Here is a 13,759-nt window from a genome sequence, read left to right on the forward strand (position 1 = left end):
AGGCCCTCCTCACCGCCCCCCTCCCCAGGCCCTCCTCACCGCCCCCTCCCCAGGCCCCCCACGCCTGCAGGGCCTCTCTGGCAGCCCCAGGCCTCCCAGGACCGGCCTGCGGTGCTCACCTGCTTCCTGGGACTGCGGCCTCTCCAGCAGGGCTCTGGGGCCGGCTCGGGCACTGCCAGGCAGCTCCCCACTCAGCTGGGCCAGGACTCCTCCCCGCTCCCTCCCGCTCCCAGACTCTGTCCCACTCGGGCTGTGCCTGGAAGCTGGCTCAGTGGGGAGGTAGCGACTGAGCTCCCTCTGACTTGGCCCTGGGGTTGGGCCCTTGTTAAAGGGATACACACCTTTTTTAACGCCCCTCCGCCCCCACCCCAGAGGGAGTGGTGGAAGCTGGCAGCCCCACAACCTCACCCCGCTCGCTCGCCCTGCAGGGCCTGCGCAGAGCCCCGTCAGTGGAGAGAGAAAGGGGTGTCACCTGCCCTGCTCACCTGGGTCACTGGGAGCCCAGTTTCCGGCAGTGCAGTTAGTATTCCAGGCCAGCCTGGCTGAGCACAGAAACCTCCTGGCCAGCGAGGGTCTCAAGAGCAGAGCCTCGTTTCTGTGGGCCCAGTCGGAAGGCAGCCACAGAGCCTGGCCCCTGGGCTTTGGAACGTTCAGACCACCATGAGCTGATGCCCACTCCTAGGACCTGCCATGTGCAGCAGAGGATTCTTCCAGAAACACCCTCCAGCCCTTCCCCAGGACACCCAAGGAAACTGGCTAGTCAACTTGTGGAGACGATAGCTGAAAGTAGAGGGGACCCACCCATCCACTCCGACAAGGGTGGCTCCAGCTGGGGGCACTCACTCTGTGTCAAGCTCTATGCTGAGTACTTCCCGTGACGTGTCCATTATCCTCCTAACAAATCTGTGAGAGACGGTAATCCCCATTTGACAGATGAGCAAACTGATACGCTGAGAGCATGCCCAATGCTCCAGAGATAAGGAGTGGCAGGGCTGCGTTCAAACCCAGGCCCATCAGCCTGTTTCTCAGAACCAGGCGAGTCCCCCAGGCTCTAGTACACCTGGTCGTAACCCTTTCCCCAGGTGAGCACACATGTCCTCCTCTCCTGGCAGAGGGCCAGCCCCTTGGCAAAGAAGAGCCTGTGCTTCAGAGAGGACCAGGCCTCCAGGCTTGGGGCCTGGTGCCCATCCTCACCCCAAATCCATGGGGAAAAGTGAGTCCCCATTCACTCCCACTGAAGCCACCGCAACCCCACATGTCCTGGCCACCAAGGACCCTGCCGTTCGCCCACCCGCCCCTCGCCCGCCCCTCATCCGTGGCCCGAGGGAGGGAGGTATCCAGTCAAGATGACATCAGTCGCTTTTTCCATTTTTTTTATTAATCACGTGATACAAAACAACCACCATTCTTTAAATGCCCAAGCACCCAGCGGGCCCTCTCCCAAAGTGACACCCTCCTCGGCCTCTCCCCCAGCCTGCTTTCTCTCTTCCCCTGCCCTAGCCCAGGGACAGGGTCCTGGCAGGAGGCTGGGGCAGAGCCAGACACTGGACAGACAGTTTCTGTTTGGGTTGGAGAAGAGATTAGGAAGGGTAGGCTCCCAGAGACCCTTGTTAGTACCAAATATACAGCCCCATTCCCAGCCCTCCTCTTCAAATCAGACCCAGTAGCCCGGCTCCTCTCTGCCCTTCCCCACACCAGATCACGTGGCCTTAGCCCACCCTGAGCCCTCCAGCATCTTGTCACACCCGCCCCTGGGCCCAGCCTGCCCCCGAGCCTCCCGCTGGTGGGGACTCCTGGGCCCGTTAGTCCCACGGAGCTCCCAGGAGTTCACAGAGTGTGAACTCTGTGTCCAGAAGTACAGAGACCCCTGAGAAGGATCACTAAGGGCTTGAACCCTGCAGAGGGGAGGCAGGTGCAGACTGTGGAACCGTGTGGTGGAGGAGAGGAGTTTCTAGGCCCATGGTCTCTAAGGTCCCCTTTCCCCAACATCCCCCCAAGAATTCCAGAAGAAGGTTCTCAGCTCCCTCGGACAGGGCTCTCCAGCTTCACACTCCTGGCTGCTTCTCCAATCAGCTCCCAGAAACTCCCAAACTCCAGTTTGGAGTCATTACAGCTGCCCAAGTTGGCGATTTTCTCTTCCAGGCCACAGTTGCTCTGAGGGGACAGAAGACACCACCGTCAGCAAGGCAGCACCTCCCGCCCAGGGGCCGTGGCAGCGGGGGTGGGGCCTTGGAGACCTGGCCTGGGAAGTCAGGGCGCTGCCTGGGAAGTCAGGGCGCTGCCTGGGGTGGGGCCCACTCCCTCAGTACCGGCATGAGGTGGGGCAGCTGCTGGGTGACCAGGTCCTGTAGCTCGGAAGGGGTCAGCGACTCCTTGCCACCCTCCACAGAGTACTGGTGGAAGTTCTTGATGAGGGTCTCAATGGCCCTCTCCACGTCACTGAATTCCTGGGCATCCTGAGGGCGGGGGGCATCATGCATGTCAGGAAAGCTCCAACCACCCTAGGACACCCTACCTCCCCGAGGCCCCCACGGCCAATAGGGCAGAAGACAGCTGGAAGGCAAGAGGCTCCCACCCACGCCCAGCATCCAAGCCCCTTCCCCCACTGGTCCCTGCCCGGCCTGAGCCACAAGTTGGGCAAGGCCTCCTCCCTGTCCCCCCCAGCCCCCACGCAGGGCAGGTCCCAGCGCCCAGCACACTCTCTTCCCAGGAGGGCTCCGTGTGCATCGCTCCGTGTGGGCACAAGAGAGGAGTCTGGGTCTCTCGAGCAAGGTCTAGAGTGCAGGGCAAGATCAAGGCGAGGGGCAGCCGTGACCGAGGACGCAGACCCACAGGGCGGAGGCGTGGAGTGTGGGAACAGAAAGGCCAGGCATGGATGGGCCCACCTCAGCATTGGCTGACCGACACTGCCCCATGGTGACTGGTGTCTTGTCCTGGTGAGAGCCGTGTCGTCCTACAGCAGCCTCAGAGGAGCCGATGGCTCATGATCTACCTAGAGAAAGAGGAAGACTGAGGCCAGGCTGTACCCTCAGTATTTGGTGCCTCGCTCAGGGGGTCAGAGCCAACTCCACACGAGGCTTGGTCCCTGTGAAGGATCCAGGAGCTAAGATCACAGACCCCAGGCTCCCCATCCAGAGGGAACCCCTTGGGTCTCACTTTAGATCAATCTCCCCACTTCTTCCCACCATTCACCTCTGCTGCACACACACACACACACACACACACACACACACACACAAACCAGCATCCGGGCCCTGGCCCCCTGCCCTTCTCCGGGCAGGCCAGGGCAGAATAAGCTAAGTGTGTCCTCTGGACAGGGGCAGCCATTTGGGTGAAAAGCCCTGGGTCTCCTTACCTGCTAGCAGCTGCTGGGACCGGATGTTGGGAGTCAGCTCACCTGAGCTCAGCTCTTATACCTGGGGGCAGGGAGGGAAGGCAGGGGGCTGGGCCTCATCCCTAAGCCACCCCTGTTATTGCAGCAGCCTGGGCTGTAGGCCAGCAGTGTGGGCCCCACCCTCTATTGGCCAGAGCTCCGAGAGCCTGCCCACTGTGCCACCGGAGGGAACCCTGGAGGGATGGGGCTGGGGGCCCTGGCCCCAGACCAGCAAGCAGAATCGAGGCAAGGGAAGGGGAAGGGGAGGTTGGGAGGGCGGAAGGGGGCCTTGGCGACACTGTGGGGGCGAGCCTGGGAGGAAAGGCCCGGAGGAATTGCAGGGCAGGGGAGTGGAGGGGCTTTGAATCAATACCAGGAACGAAGGAGAAGCAGAGGCTGATAACACAGGGCTGTGGTCCCCAGGGAGTGAGGGACATGTGAGCTGAGAGAGGTCCCCAGGGACCTCTCTGTACTTTGAGGTCGCTCTCTCTTTTACACACACACACACACACACACACACACACACTCATACTGCTCCCACCAGGGCCAGTTTGGGTGGTGACACTCGAGCCTGCAGTCCCCACGGTCAACAGGTAAGGAAGGAGCCGGAGTAGGGCAGCCAGGCAGAGGGGCCTCACCGAGTGCGGCCCTGACCCCCCTGGGGCTCCCCGCTGCCAGCGTGCACAGCCACGTGTGAGGCCCAAGCGGATTACCTGGCTGTTAACAACCTCTCCAAACTGGTTGGGCTGCCTGCTCCTCCCTCCCCCAGAACCCCATGCCTTCCCGATCCCAACGCCTCCGGTCCAGTGTGGAGGACGTCCCAGGAAGCCTCTGCACAACCCAAGGGGCCCCTCACCTGCCGGGACAGGGAAGGGAGAGCGGCAGGGGAGTCAGTGCAGGTAAAGGCAAGGATGAGGCGGGCCCGGAAGCCGAAGTGTGCCTCCCGACACGGCCCCTTGCGTCTCCTCCTCGGGCCCCGCTGTACTTCTGGCCTCAGTCGAGTGCATCTAGAAGTGTCCTTCCATGAAAAGGCCCTCCCAAGAGTGTCTCACTCTTGTGTTGCTCTGAGGACCTCTCTGAGGGTCTCTCAATCTGAGGGCTTCTCCAGGAGTGACTCAACCTGGGGTCCCTCTGAGGAGTCTCTCGTCAAGAGTCTCTCCTAGGGTCTCTGGTTTGGAGGAAGCCCCCGTGAGATCCACTCTGGAATGTCTCGGCCAAATGGCGCCTCAAGGAATCCCAGGCTGGGGCTTCCTCAGAGGTCTCTCAGTCTGAGGGCACTTAGATGGAAGGTCTCAATCTGGGAACGTTCCTTGGTGTGTGGTGGGGAGGTTGTCTCAGCCTCAATGTTCCTCTGGAGTAATGGCTGCCCCAGGTGGACACCAGGCACCGCAGTGACAGCTGCGGGGAGGCAGCGCCCGCTGGGCTGCCCCACCCCTGCCCCCTCTGGTGGCGGGCAGTGCAGACCACAAGCCCTTCAGGCCAAGAAGGGTGGGGAGAGGGGAACCCATCGCACAGTCTTCATACCAGAATCTTATGTCCATTCTTCTGCTTCACCCCTGCTATGATGGAGGAAGGAGAAGAAGGCCGAGTGTTCCCACACTGCCCATCCAGAGAGGATCCCAGTTCATCACAGAGGCTCTGGAATTTCAACCCAGTTCCACCTACTCTTGTCTTTGTGAATGTCTCTAAAATCTGTTTCCTCATCTTTAATACAGAACTTAAAAATAGTACCTTCCCTCAAAAGGCTGTGAGAATCAACCAAGATGCCGAAGGAAAAGTGTTTAGTACTGTGCCTGGCACATAGCAAGCCCTCAACACAAGTTCACCGCTGCCATTATCGTCCAGTGACACAAACCCCAGGTATGAGAAAGGTGTGAGCAGAGACCATGCCCCTGGGCTCCAGGAGGCGCCTGTGGAATAAGAGTCACTTCACCTGCCCCAGAGATCTGTTCTCTTCCTTTCATATACTCATTCATCAACCATTTATCTATTTTATTTATTTATTTTGAGGAAGGGAAAGAGGGAGACAGGAAGAAAGAGAATCCCGAGCAGACTCCACACTGTCAGCAAAGACCCTGACGCGGGGCTCAAATACACGAACCGTGGCATCACCACCTAGAGCCGAAGTCAAGGGTCAGATGCTCAACTGACCAAGCCACGCAGGCACCCCTCATCAGCCATTTATTTACTGAGCACCTCCCTAGTAATCAATACAAGACCCAGTGTTCAATGCTGCAGAATGATGTTCAAAGATGAGTAACATTCCTGGTCCTTAAAGAGCTCAAAACGTTTGGACCCACTCTCACGTCCAGGGAAGCTCTCAAAGCCCGTACTCTCAAGAGAGGAAAGCAGGGTAGGGTGGGAACAAGAAACACCTGTGTTTCAAGGAGGACGCTATATGGGGGAGGGGGTTTTGCCTGGCCAGCCCGGCCCTATCCTGGCCAGGGGCTTTACTTCTTCCGGATCTCCAGGGCCTTCTCCTTCCGGATCTCCTTGGCCAGCTCCCCTATCAGTCTCCAGTACTCGTTGAATTTGATCTCGGAGTCCTGATTCACATCCAGGCTCTTCATCTTCTCATCTAAAGAGTCCACATCCTGAGGCGACATCAGCAGAAAAGGTGGGGTTAGAAAAGAGAGTTCTTGAGACAGGGAGAGAGGACCCAACTGCTGATGTCCCTTTCTTCATATGGGACCTGCCTCCACGTTCAGGGCGAGGCTGCGGCCCCAGAACAGCGTTGCCACGGTGCCTGCCGGTTACTAACCTCTCCAAACTGCGTAGGCCACAAGGGCGGCAGCAGAGGGAGGTAGGGGACCTGACTTGTAGTGTCTGCCGGCGTGTAAACCCTCCCACCGTGGCTGACTGTGGCAACCAAAGAGTCACTGAGCACAGAGCGGGGAAGAGGTGCGCACAGTGAACTCTTGCTTACGGGTCGGATGGGCTCCAGCACACTTGGCATGTGCTCCAGGGCGCTCAGGGAACCCGTGCAGGCATGGACCCACCCTGGCCATCCTCAGAGCCTTCTCAGGCCACCTTCTTCCTTCACAGAAAGCTAGAGAATCCACAGCCCTAACCCACGCATTTGTATAACCCTAACGCAGTCTCCTTCTTTCCACTTTGGTTATTAGCCTGGTGGATCAGGGGAATGGCAGAGACACGGGGTATCTGGTTTTCTACAGGGTCCTTGACAAAGTCTCTCATGACAAGCCTGTGAAATCGAAAGGTGCTGTAAACTGGACCCATGATCGAAGAAGGATCTGTTGCTCGATGAACAATCACAACCAAAACCTCAGCTGTTGAACAATGGATCAATGTCAAACTAGAGAAGGGCGCCACAGGCAGAGCCCAATACTCAACATCTGAATCAACATGTGAATGAAGGCAGAGAAGACCTGCCAAATCTACAGAAGCACGAAGCTAAAGCTCATTCATAGAAAAGCTAAGAAAGACCCTTTAAAAAGCCACACTCTTGCTTAATTGTAAAATACTATAAGCATTGCCAGTGGAAGGCAAAGATGCCCAGGGTAACATTACATTGGGAGGGGAAAAAATATACAATTAAGCAAGAGAAAGGAATAAAAGGTATAAGTATTAGGAAAGAAGAGGAAAATTCACCTTCTATTATATTAGCAATTATATAATTGCATACCTAGAAAAAACCAAAAGAGTGATAACAGCTAACATTTCAACAATTGTAACCACTTACTAATAGTGCTGACTGTCCCAAGCCTTATGCTAAACGCATTATATGCCTTACTCCATTTAATCTTCATGATCTGCTAGAATGAAAGGGACCTTGTTCATCTTGTTCGCCATTGTAACCCAAAGCCTAAGACAGAATCAGGGCAGGACATAGGAGGTGCTCAATAAATATTGACCAAATAAAGCAAGACCAATGCAATGAGGAAGGTATTACCATGAGTCCATTTCACAGATAAGAAATTAAGGTTCATGGGGCACCTAAGTGGCTCAGTCAATTAAGTGTCTGGCTTCAACTTGGATCATGATCTTAGAGTTTGTGGATTCAAGCCTCATGTAGGGCTCTGTGCTGACAGCTCAGAGCCAGGAGCCTGCTCTTGATTCTGTGTTTCCCTCTCTCTCTGCCCCTCCCCTGCTGATGCTCTGTCTCTCTCTCACTCTCAAAAATAACTAAACATTAAAATAAAAATTTTTTAATAAAAAAAAAGAAATTAAGGCTCAGAAAGATTAAATAACCAAGGATGACAAGCTAGAATCTGCATTTGAACCTAGATTGTCTGACTTAAAGCTTGTGCTTTTATCCACTACTTTCTATTTCTTCCCCCTTTTTAAAAAACTATCAGAGGGGCACCTGGATGGTTCAGTCAGTTGAGTGTCCATCTTTGGCTCAGGTCATGATCTCATTGCTCATGAGTTCAAGCCCTATGTCGGGCTCTCTGCTGTCAGCACAAAGCCTGCTTTAGATTATCTGTCTCCCTTCCTCTCTGCACCTCCCCTGCTTGCACTCTGTCTCTCTCTCTCAAAAATAAATAAGCATTAATAAACAAACAAATAAATGAAATTATTTAGAAAAAGAAAATCTCCTTAATAAAAGAAACAAACAAGCAATTCATAGAAAAAGGATTATATGTGTCCTTCAAAAATGGTATTTAATATTCCATTTCACTCATAGTTTAAAAAGTGTAAGTCAGAACAAGCCATCATTTTCACAGTTTAGCAAAAATTAAAAGTCTGACAAGACACAATTTAGGCAAGGACGTGGCGAAACGGGCATTCGCATGCACTGGTGGCCTTGAAGCCTGATAAGAACCCTGCCGGAAGGCAAACAGGCAATATCTATAAAAATGAAAAACAAACATGCCTTTTGACCTAGTATTTCTACTGACAGACGGTTACCCTGTATAGATATTTGTAAAGATATATAAACAAGGATGTTTGCAAAAGGGAAAAAATGGACACAAGAAATGTCCATCGGTAGAAAATTAGCTACACAAATTTGTGTTAACCTACATACCATTATGGAGAGTGCATCATTTTCTTCAAATGGAAATATCCTTTATGCACTGTTACATTTTAAAAGGTATTTGTAGAACTGCAGGTAAGATGCATTTATTCATTTACTCACTCAACAAAAATTCTTACTTTTTTTTTAATGTTTATTTATTTTTGAGAAGGACAGAGTATGAGAGGGGGAGGGGCAGAGAGAGAGGGAGACACAGAAGCCGAAGCAGCTCCAGGCTCTGAGCTGCCAGCACAGAGCCCAACGAGAAGCTCGAACTCACAGACTTCGAGATCAGGACCTGAGCCGAAGTCGGCTGGCGGCTAACTGACTAAGCCACTCAGGTGCCCCAAATTCTTAATTTTTTAAACACTTTTTTACAATTTCACTCAATATTTTGCTGAGCACCTACTAGAAGTCAGGCACTGCTCTAAGTGCTGGAGATAAAATAGTAAGCAGATTCCTTTCCTTCATGGGACGTACATTCTTGGGAAATGTAAGTATGCGATGGAAGTCAGGTTGTGATAGGTGTATTCTGGAAGAAAATAAAAGAGGTTAAAGGAATAGAGCACAAGGTAGGCGATCTTTGCCCTCAGAGGTGAAGGAAGGCCATGGTGGGGATTTGCCATTTGAGAAGAAATCTGAGTTCAGTGAAGAATAAGCTTGGCAAATGCCTGAGGGATGAGCATTCAGGGCCAGGAGAGCAAATAAGAATTTTGAGTTTTGCAGAGATAGAAGGCATAGCTGGAGGGGGTTACAGAGTCAAGAAAGGGTGTTTGTTTGTTTTTTTTTTAAGATGGGAGATATTACAATATATTGGAAAACTGATCACAACAATCTAATAGAGAGGAAGAATTGATGGTGCAAGAGAGAGGAGGAACTGAAAGGGTAGAGATTTTATTTTTTATTTATTTATTTTTAATATTTTTATCTATTTCTAGGAGAGAGAGGAAGAGAGAGACAGCGTGAGCAGGGGAGGGTCAGAGAGAGAGGGAAACACAGACTCTGAAATAGGCTCCAGGCTCCGCGCCTGCAGCCAGCACAGAGCCCGACGCGGGGCCCGAACCCACGAACCGCGAGACCACGACCTAAGCGAAAGTCGGACGCCCAACCGACTAAGGCACCCAGGCGCCCCAAAAGGGTAGAGATTTTAGGCGGTGAGAAGGAGTGGGGTCGGGCAACAGAGGAGGGCTGGCCTCAGGGGCAGACACAGGTGCTTCTGGGAGCAGGAAGGGAGGCAAGGTATCTGCTGACCTTTGGTAGACTTAGGGCACAGTGTACAGAAGTTTCCTGATTGCCGTTGTTTTCTCTGAGAACATTTCTCAGTGAGATGGAGAATGTGGAAAGAGGGACTGGAGTCTGAGGAGGGAGGAGAAGTTGTGAAATTAGCATCTGAAAGAGCTGGTAAATGAACCGACAGGGGAAATGTAGCAGAATTGGCAGGCTGTGGCAAGGGTCCCCTTGGAGTTCATGGTCATAGATTTCAAAAGAGATGAGTCAACATTCTGTATCAACTATACTTCCATTTAAAAAATAATATGAGTAGGGGCGCCTGGGTGGTTCACTCAGTTGAGCATCTGACTTCAGCTCAGGTCATGATCTTGCAGTTTGTGAGTTCGAGCCCCGTGTCGGGCCCTGTGCTGACAGCTCAGAGCCTGGAGCCCACTTCAGATTGTGTCTCCCTCTCTCTGCCCTGTCCCACTCGTGCTCTGTCTCTGTCTCTCACTCTCAAAAATAAACATTAAAACAATTTTAATTTTTAAAATAATATTAATAAAAATGACAGGGGCGCCTGGGTGGCTCAGTCGGTTAAGCGTCTGACTTCAGCTCAGGTCTTGATCTCGCAGTTTGTGGGTTCGGGCCCCGCGTCGGGCTCTGTGCTGACAGCTCAGAGCCTGGAGTCTGCTTCGGATTCTGTGTCTCCCCTTCTCTCTGTCCCTCCCCTGTTCATGCTATGTCTCTGTTTCTCAATAATAATAAATAAATGTTTAAAAAAAGTTTCTTTTAATAAAATAAAAACGACAAAGCCTGACAAGTAACGTGGCAGCACCTTTCTCCAGCCAGATTCAGCTACACAAGTGCAGACACAGAAGAACAGGTAGACTGGTGGACTGACTGACTGTTTTTTCCCTCTGAGAACGGAAATTTTCGCTTTCTTTTGGATCTGAGAAAGAATGGTAGATGTGACCATCAAGTTAATGGAGATGATATATTGGACTTAACCTGGGTTGTGATTCTGCCAAACAACCAGGACGGAGAGGAACAGAATCAAGGATGGGACGTGACCGAGGGACGGATTTCCATGCTGAGCCTTACAGCCCAGCTGAACAAGGAGGGACTGAGGACATGACGGGCACGGGGAACAAGAGCGCAGGACTAGGTCCCGGTGGGGCCCAGGAAATGCTGGAGCGGAGGGACAGAACTGGGACAGCAGGAGGTGGTGCTCTGGCGCTCGGAGAGGAGCCTGTGGAGGTGGGGCACCATTCTGGTAAAGACAAGATCTGAAGCCACGACAGAGGAGTGAGCTGCTCAGAAGCAGGAAGCAAGGGGTTGACGTCGCTGGAAGGTCCAGGTGTTGGGTGAACTGTCTGTGCAGCGATGGGAAGAACAAAGAGCAAGGCAGGAACTGAAGAGCTGTAAGGGTGCAGGAAGGGCGGGGGGGAGGAGCTGCGCGTCTCAGGGAGAAGAAACTAAGATCTGGAAGCAGGCCCAGGGGCAGCTGGGTTCGAGGAAAAACCAGTCACTATTTGACAAGGCTCCAGGGAACACTCCGCCTTCAGTGAGTCTCAGGTTTCCTGAGAGAAGAGAAAGGGAAGGGCCGAGAAGTCTCTTAAGAATGTAGGGGATTTTGCAGACGATGGACTGAGTTTCCAAGACTTGCTTGTGTTTTGGGGTGTTTTTTTTTAAATCCATATTCACACACTGTTATGTGCCTGTGAATTCTCAGAAAGGATGAAACAAACTGTTAACAGGCTGGGGATGATTGGGCAACTCAGCGTGGATGAAATTTAAATTCTCTCCAGTGAGTAGCAGAGAAGGAATGACCTTACCAGGCACATTATTGAGCGGATTCCCAGAGCGGGAGAAGAGCAGTCATGGACGACTTACGGGTCTCTCCGACTCTGAGATTCTATCTCCGCATGAATTTGACTGCGTTTTTATTGTTGACAAACCCCTTTCTACAGCTGAGCCTCAATTTCCACCTGAGCGAGGTTAGGAGTTTGGACTGTTTTGTCTTGGCCTCCTTCCAGCTCTGATGGTCTGTCAGTCTCCGGGAAGCCACCTCTGGGTCCACTCCTATGTTGGGTAAATGAGACCAGAGAGGCACAGAGCAGACCCAAGAGCCCAACAGCATTGCCTGATGGGAACACAAAGCCCAAATAACACACTTGCACTCACACTGACACAGCGTTACCTAGTTACACACACACACCAGAATCCTTTACACACGTAGTCACCCACACCCTTGTCCACCAAGTACCTGAGGTCACACGATCGTGTCCAGAAATATCACCTAGCCCACCTCACATACACGGTCTGGCAGCCACTGTCTTCCAGAGTCTCAGGCCCAGAGACCCCCACCTACCTTGAGCAAGTGGGGCAACAGCTGAGTGACCAGTTCCTTAAACTCATTGATGCTGAGGCTGCCCCTGCGGCCCTCCTGCGCTGCAAAGGTGAAAAAGGTAGTGACCACTGTCTCGATGGCTGCCTCCAGCTCGGTCAGTGGCTCCGCCGCCATCAGGACCCTGTAGGGCGGGAGGCAGACAAAGGGAGAGCCAGAGTAGGCCAGCCTGCCCCAGCCCGCAGGGAGACTTCCCCGGGAAGGGCGGAGGGGACAGGGATGGAGCCTGGGGGAGGGGGCCAGGAAACAGCTCAAAGTGGGTGGGGGAAGGGGTGTGTGCTTCCAGAAACTCCGTCCTCTCCAGGTTGGAGCCGGGTGGATCCGGAGACCCCTCTGTCTGCGAGGAGGCACTTTGGTCCCCAGGGCGCTCTCTTGGAGGTTCACCCCAGGGGTCACGAGGCCGTCCGTCTCCAAAGCTTGTTTGTGCAGGGACCCGGCCCGCCCACACGGCCCGGGCAAAAAGCCGCGGTCGGGAGCACGCCCGGCTGCGGTCGGCCGGCGGTCAGCCTAAGGTCGGGCCGCGGAGACCCAGCCGGGCAGGGGCAGGGGCGCAGGGCCGAGCCCGCCGCCCTCCCCAGNCCCCTCTGGAGGGGATCCTGAAAAGGACCCTGCAGCCCCAGGCCCCCAAGAGGCTCCCACGGACGGGAGGACCTGGGGTGAGGGCTGGGGGTCCGGCAGAGACCTCGGTAGAGGAGGCCCTGGACCGGAGTCTCCCAGCCAGCACTCCGGGAGACGCCCGGCTTTAAATGGTCCACCGGGAGGTCCCCTCGCTGAGACCCCTCAGCTGGGTCCTCCCCTTTGTGCCCGTGCTGCACGGAGTGGCGAGAGGCCTCTCGGTGCCCCCCCAGGCCCTTGCCCACCTCCCGGGGGCCCAGCAGTCGGGGGAGGCGCCCGAGGCTGGAGAAGAGGACACAGGGCGGCCTGTTCCAGCCCAGGAGACAGAGGGCGCCTCTGTCCGCTCCTGGCCGCTCGCCCCTGCTGGGTCTCTGTGAAGGGGTGGAGCTGGCTGGGAGGGGGGCCGCGGGGGGCAGGACTGGAGACAGGTCTCCCCACACAGCTCTGGTGGCCACATCTGCAGACTCGTCTGTCTGTCCAGAACCTGCTCCCACCTCAGGTCCAGGCTGACGGTGAGTACCCTGCTGCGGCCAGCCTAGGGGAAGGGGACTCCAGAAGTCTGGGGACAACAGCATTGGGGTGCACTGGGGGTGTGGGAGGAGTTCGGGTGACAGCAGTTTGGGATTTTGGGGAGACAGGGTTCGGAGAGTACTACAGGGAAGCCAGCCAAGTTCAGAGGGAGGTCGGTGGTGTTCCTCAGGGAACGGGGAAGCTTCCAAGAGATGAAGCCCTCCTACGGCAGCGCCCTGAGTGCTCTCCCAAGGCTCCCTGGATCTCCCAGGTGCTGGGGAGGGGACTCGGCTCCCACTTTGCTTCCAGGAGGCTCAGAAAGCAAATGGGACTGCGATTTCTGCCCCCACCCCCACCCAGCCTTGCCAAAAGCTTAGGTCCCAGAGAAGTGTGGGGGTAGGAGAGCATGGGCCGTGGGGTGTCAGGAGGAGAGGGCATTAGGGTGCGGGACCCGCTCCCAACTCTCCTTTCACATGACCTCCTCTCTCTCCTCCTCCTCCCTTGGCCCAGACTCCCAGACTCCTCTTTCCTTCAAGTCTTTCCCTTTGTTTTGCTGTCTCCCCGCTCCCTGCCGAAGTCCTCTCCAGATGGCCCCTGCATAACATCCCAGCCTCCTCGAGGGCTCCAGGCAACCTCCGAGTGCCCGTCCTGGATGGGTCCATAA

The 13,759-nt window shown here is 54.5% G+C and overlaps 3 protein-coding genes across 6 annotated transcripts in view; 1 reads left to right on the forward strand and 2 right to left on the reverse strand.

The window, feature by feature from the left end:
• Positions 1–1,362: 1,362 nt before the first annotated feature.
• On the reverse strand, positions 1,363–5,255 carry S100A14 (S100 calcium binding protein A14). Of its 4 annotated transcripts, none has more exons than XM_077764092.1 (4): positions 4,230–5,255; positions 2,886–2,992; positions 2,310–2,456; positions 1,363–2,154 (listed from the first exon to the last, which is right to left on the reverse strand). In XM_077764092.1, the coding sequence occupies exons 2-4, from the start codon at positions 2,913–2,915 to the stop codon at positions 2,017–2,019; spliced, it is 315 nt and encodes a 104-aa protein (XP_077620218.1). In that variant the 5' UTR covers positions 2,916–2,992; positions 4,230–5,255; the 3' UTR covers positions 1,363–2,016. The 4 variants fall into 4 exon arrangements, with proteins under 4 accessions (XP_077620218.1, XP_077620217.1, XP_077620216.1 ...); XM_077764091.1 differs by having other exon boundaries at positions 2,886–3,416; XM_077764090.1 differs by having other exon boundaries at positions 2,886–2,988; positions 3,356–5,255.
• A 95-nt stretch (positions 5,256–5,350) lies between these two features.
• On the reverse strand, positions 5,351–12,178 carry S100A13 (S100 calcium binding protein A13). Its single transcript, XM_077764093.1, has 2 exons — positions 11,935–12,178; positions 5,351–5,967 (listed from the first exon to the last, which is right to left on the reverse strand). Exons 1-2 carry the CDS (start codon positions 12,085–12,087, stop codon positions 5,824–5,826), a joined length of 297 nt encoding a protein of 98 aa, XP_077620219.1. The 5' UTR covers positions 12,088–12,178; the 3' UTR covers positions 5,351–5,823.
• Positions 12,179–12,973: 795 nt separating this feature from the next.
• Positions 12,974–13,759, forward strand: part of S100A1 (S100 calcium binding protein A1) — a 4,056-nt gene continuing 3,270 nt past the window's right edge. Inside the window, exon 1 of the mRNA XM_077764094.1 lies at positions 12,974–13,097. The gene's annotated coding sequence lies outside the window, so the exon portion shown is untranslated. The remainder of the gene's footprint in view (positions 13,098–13,759) is intronic.

The sequence above is a fragment of the Crocuta crocuta genome, unplaced genomic scaffold (assembly GCF_008692635.1).
Source record: "Crocuta crocuta isolate KB4526 unplaced genomic scaffold, BGI_CrCroc_1.0 scaffold528, whole genome shotgun sequence".
In the NCBI taxonomy this organism is placed as follows: domain Eukaryota; kingdom Metazoa; phylum Chordata; class Mammalia; order Carnivora; family Hyaenidae; genus Crocuta; species Crocuta crocuta.

Coding starts and splice junctions, on each gene's coding strand:
- S100A14 (XM_077764092.1), bottom strand. CDS start 2,915: ATGGGGCAGTGTCGGTCAGCCAATGCTGAG. Junction 2,457..2,885: donor GTCGGTCAGCCAATGCTGAG/GTGGGCCCATCC, acceptor CCCCGCCCTCAG/GATGCCCAGGAATTCAGTGA. Junction 2,155..2,309: donor AGCTGCCCCACCTCATGCCG/GTACTGAGGGAG, acceptor CTGTCCCCTCAG/AGCAACTGTGGCCTGGAAGA.
- S100A13 (XM_077764093.1), bottom strand. CDS start 12,087: ATGGCGGCGGAGCCACTGACCGAGCTGGAGGCAGCCATCGAGACAGTG. Junction 5,968..11,934: donor TGTTGCCCCACTTGCTCAAG/GTAGGTGGGGGT, acceptor ATGTCGCCTCAG/GATGTGGACTCTTTAGATGA.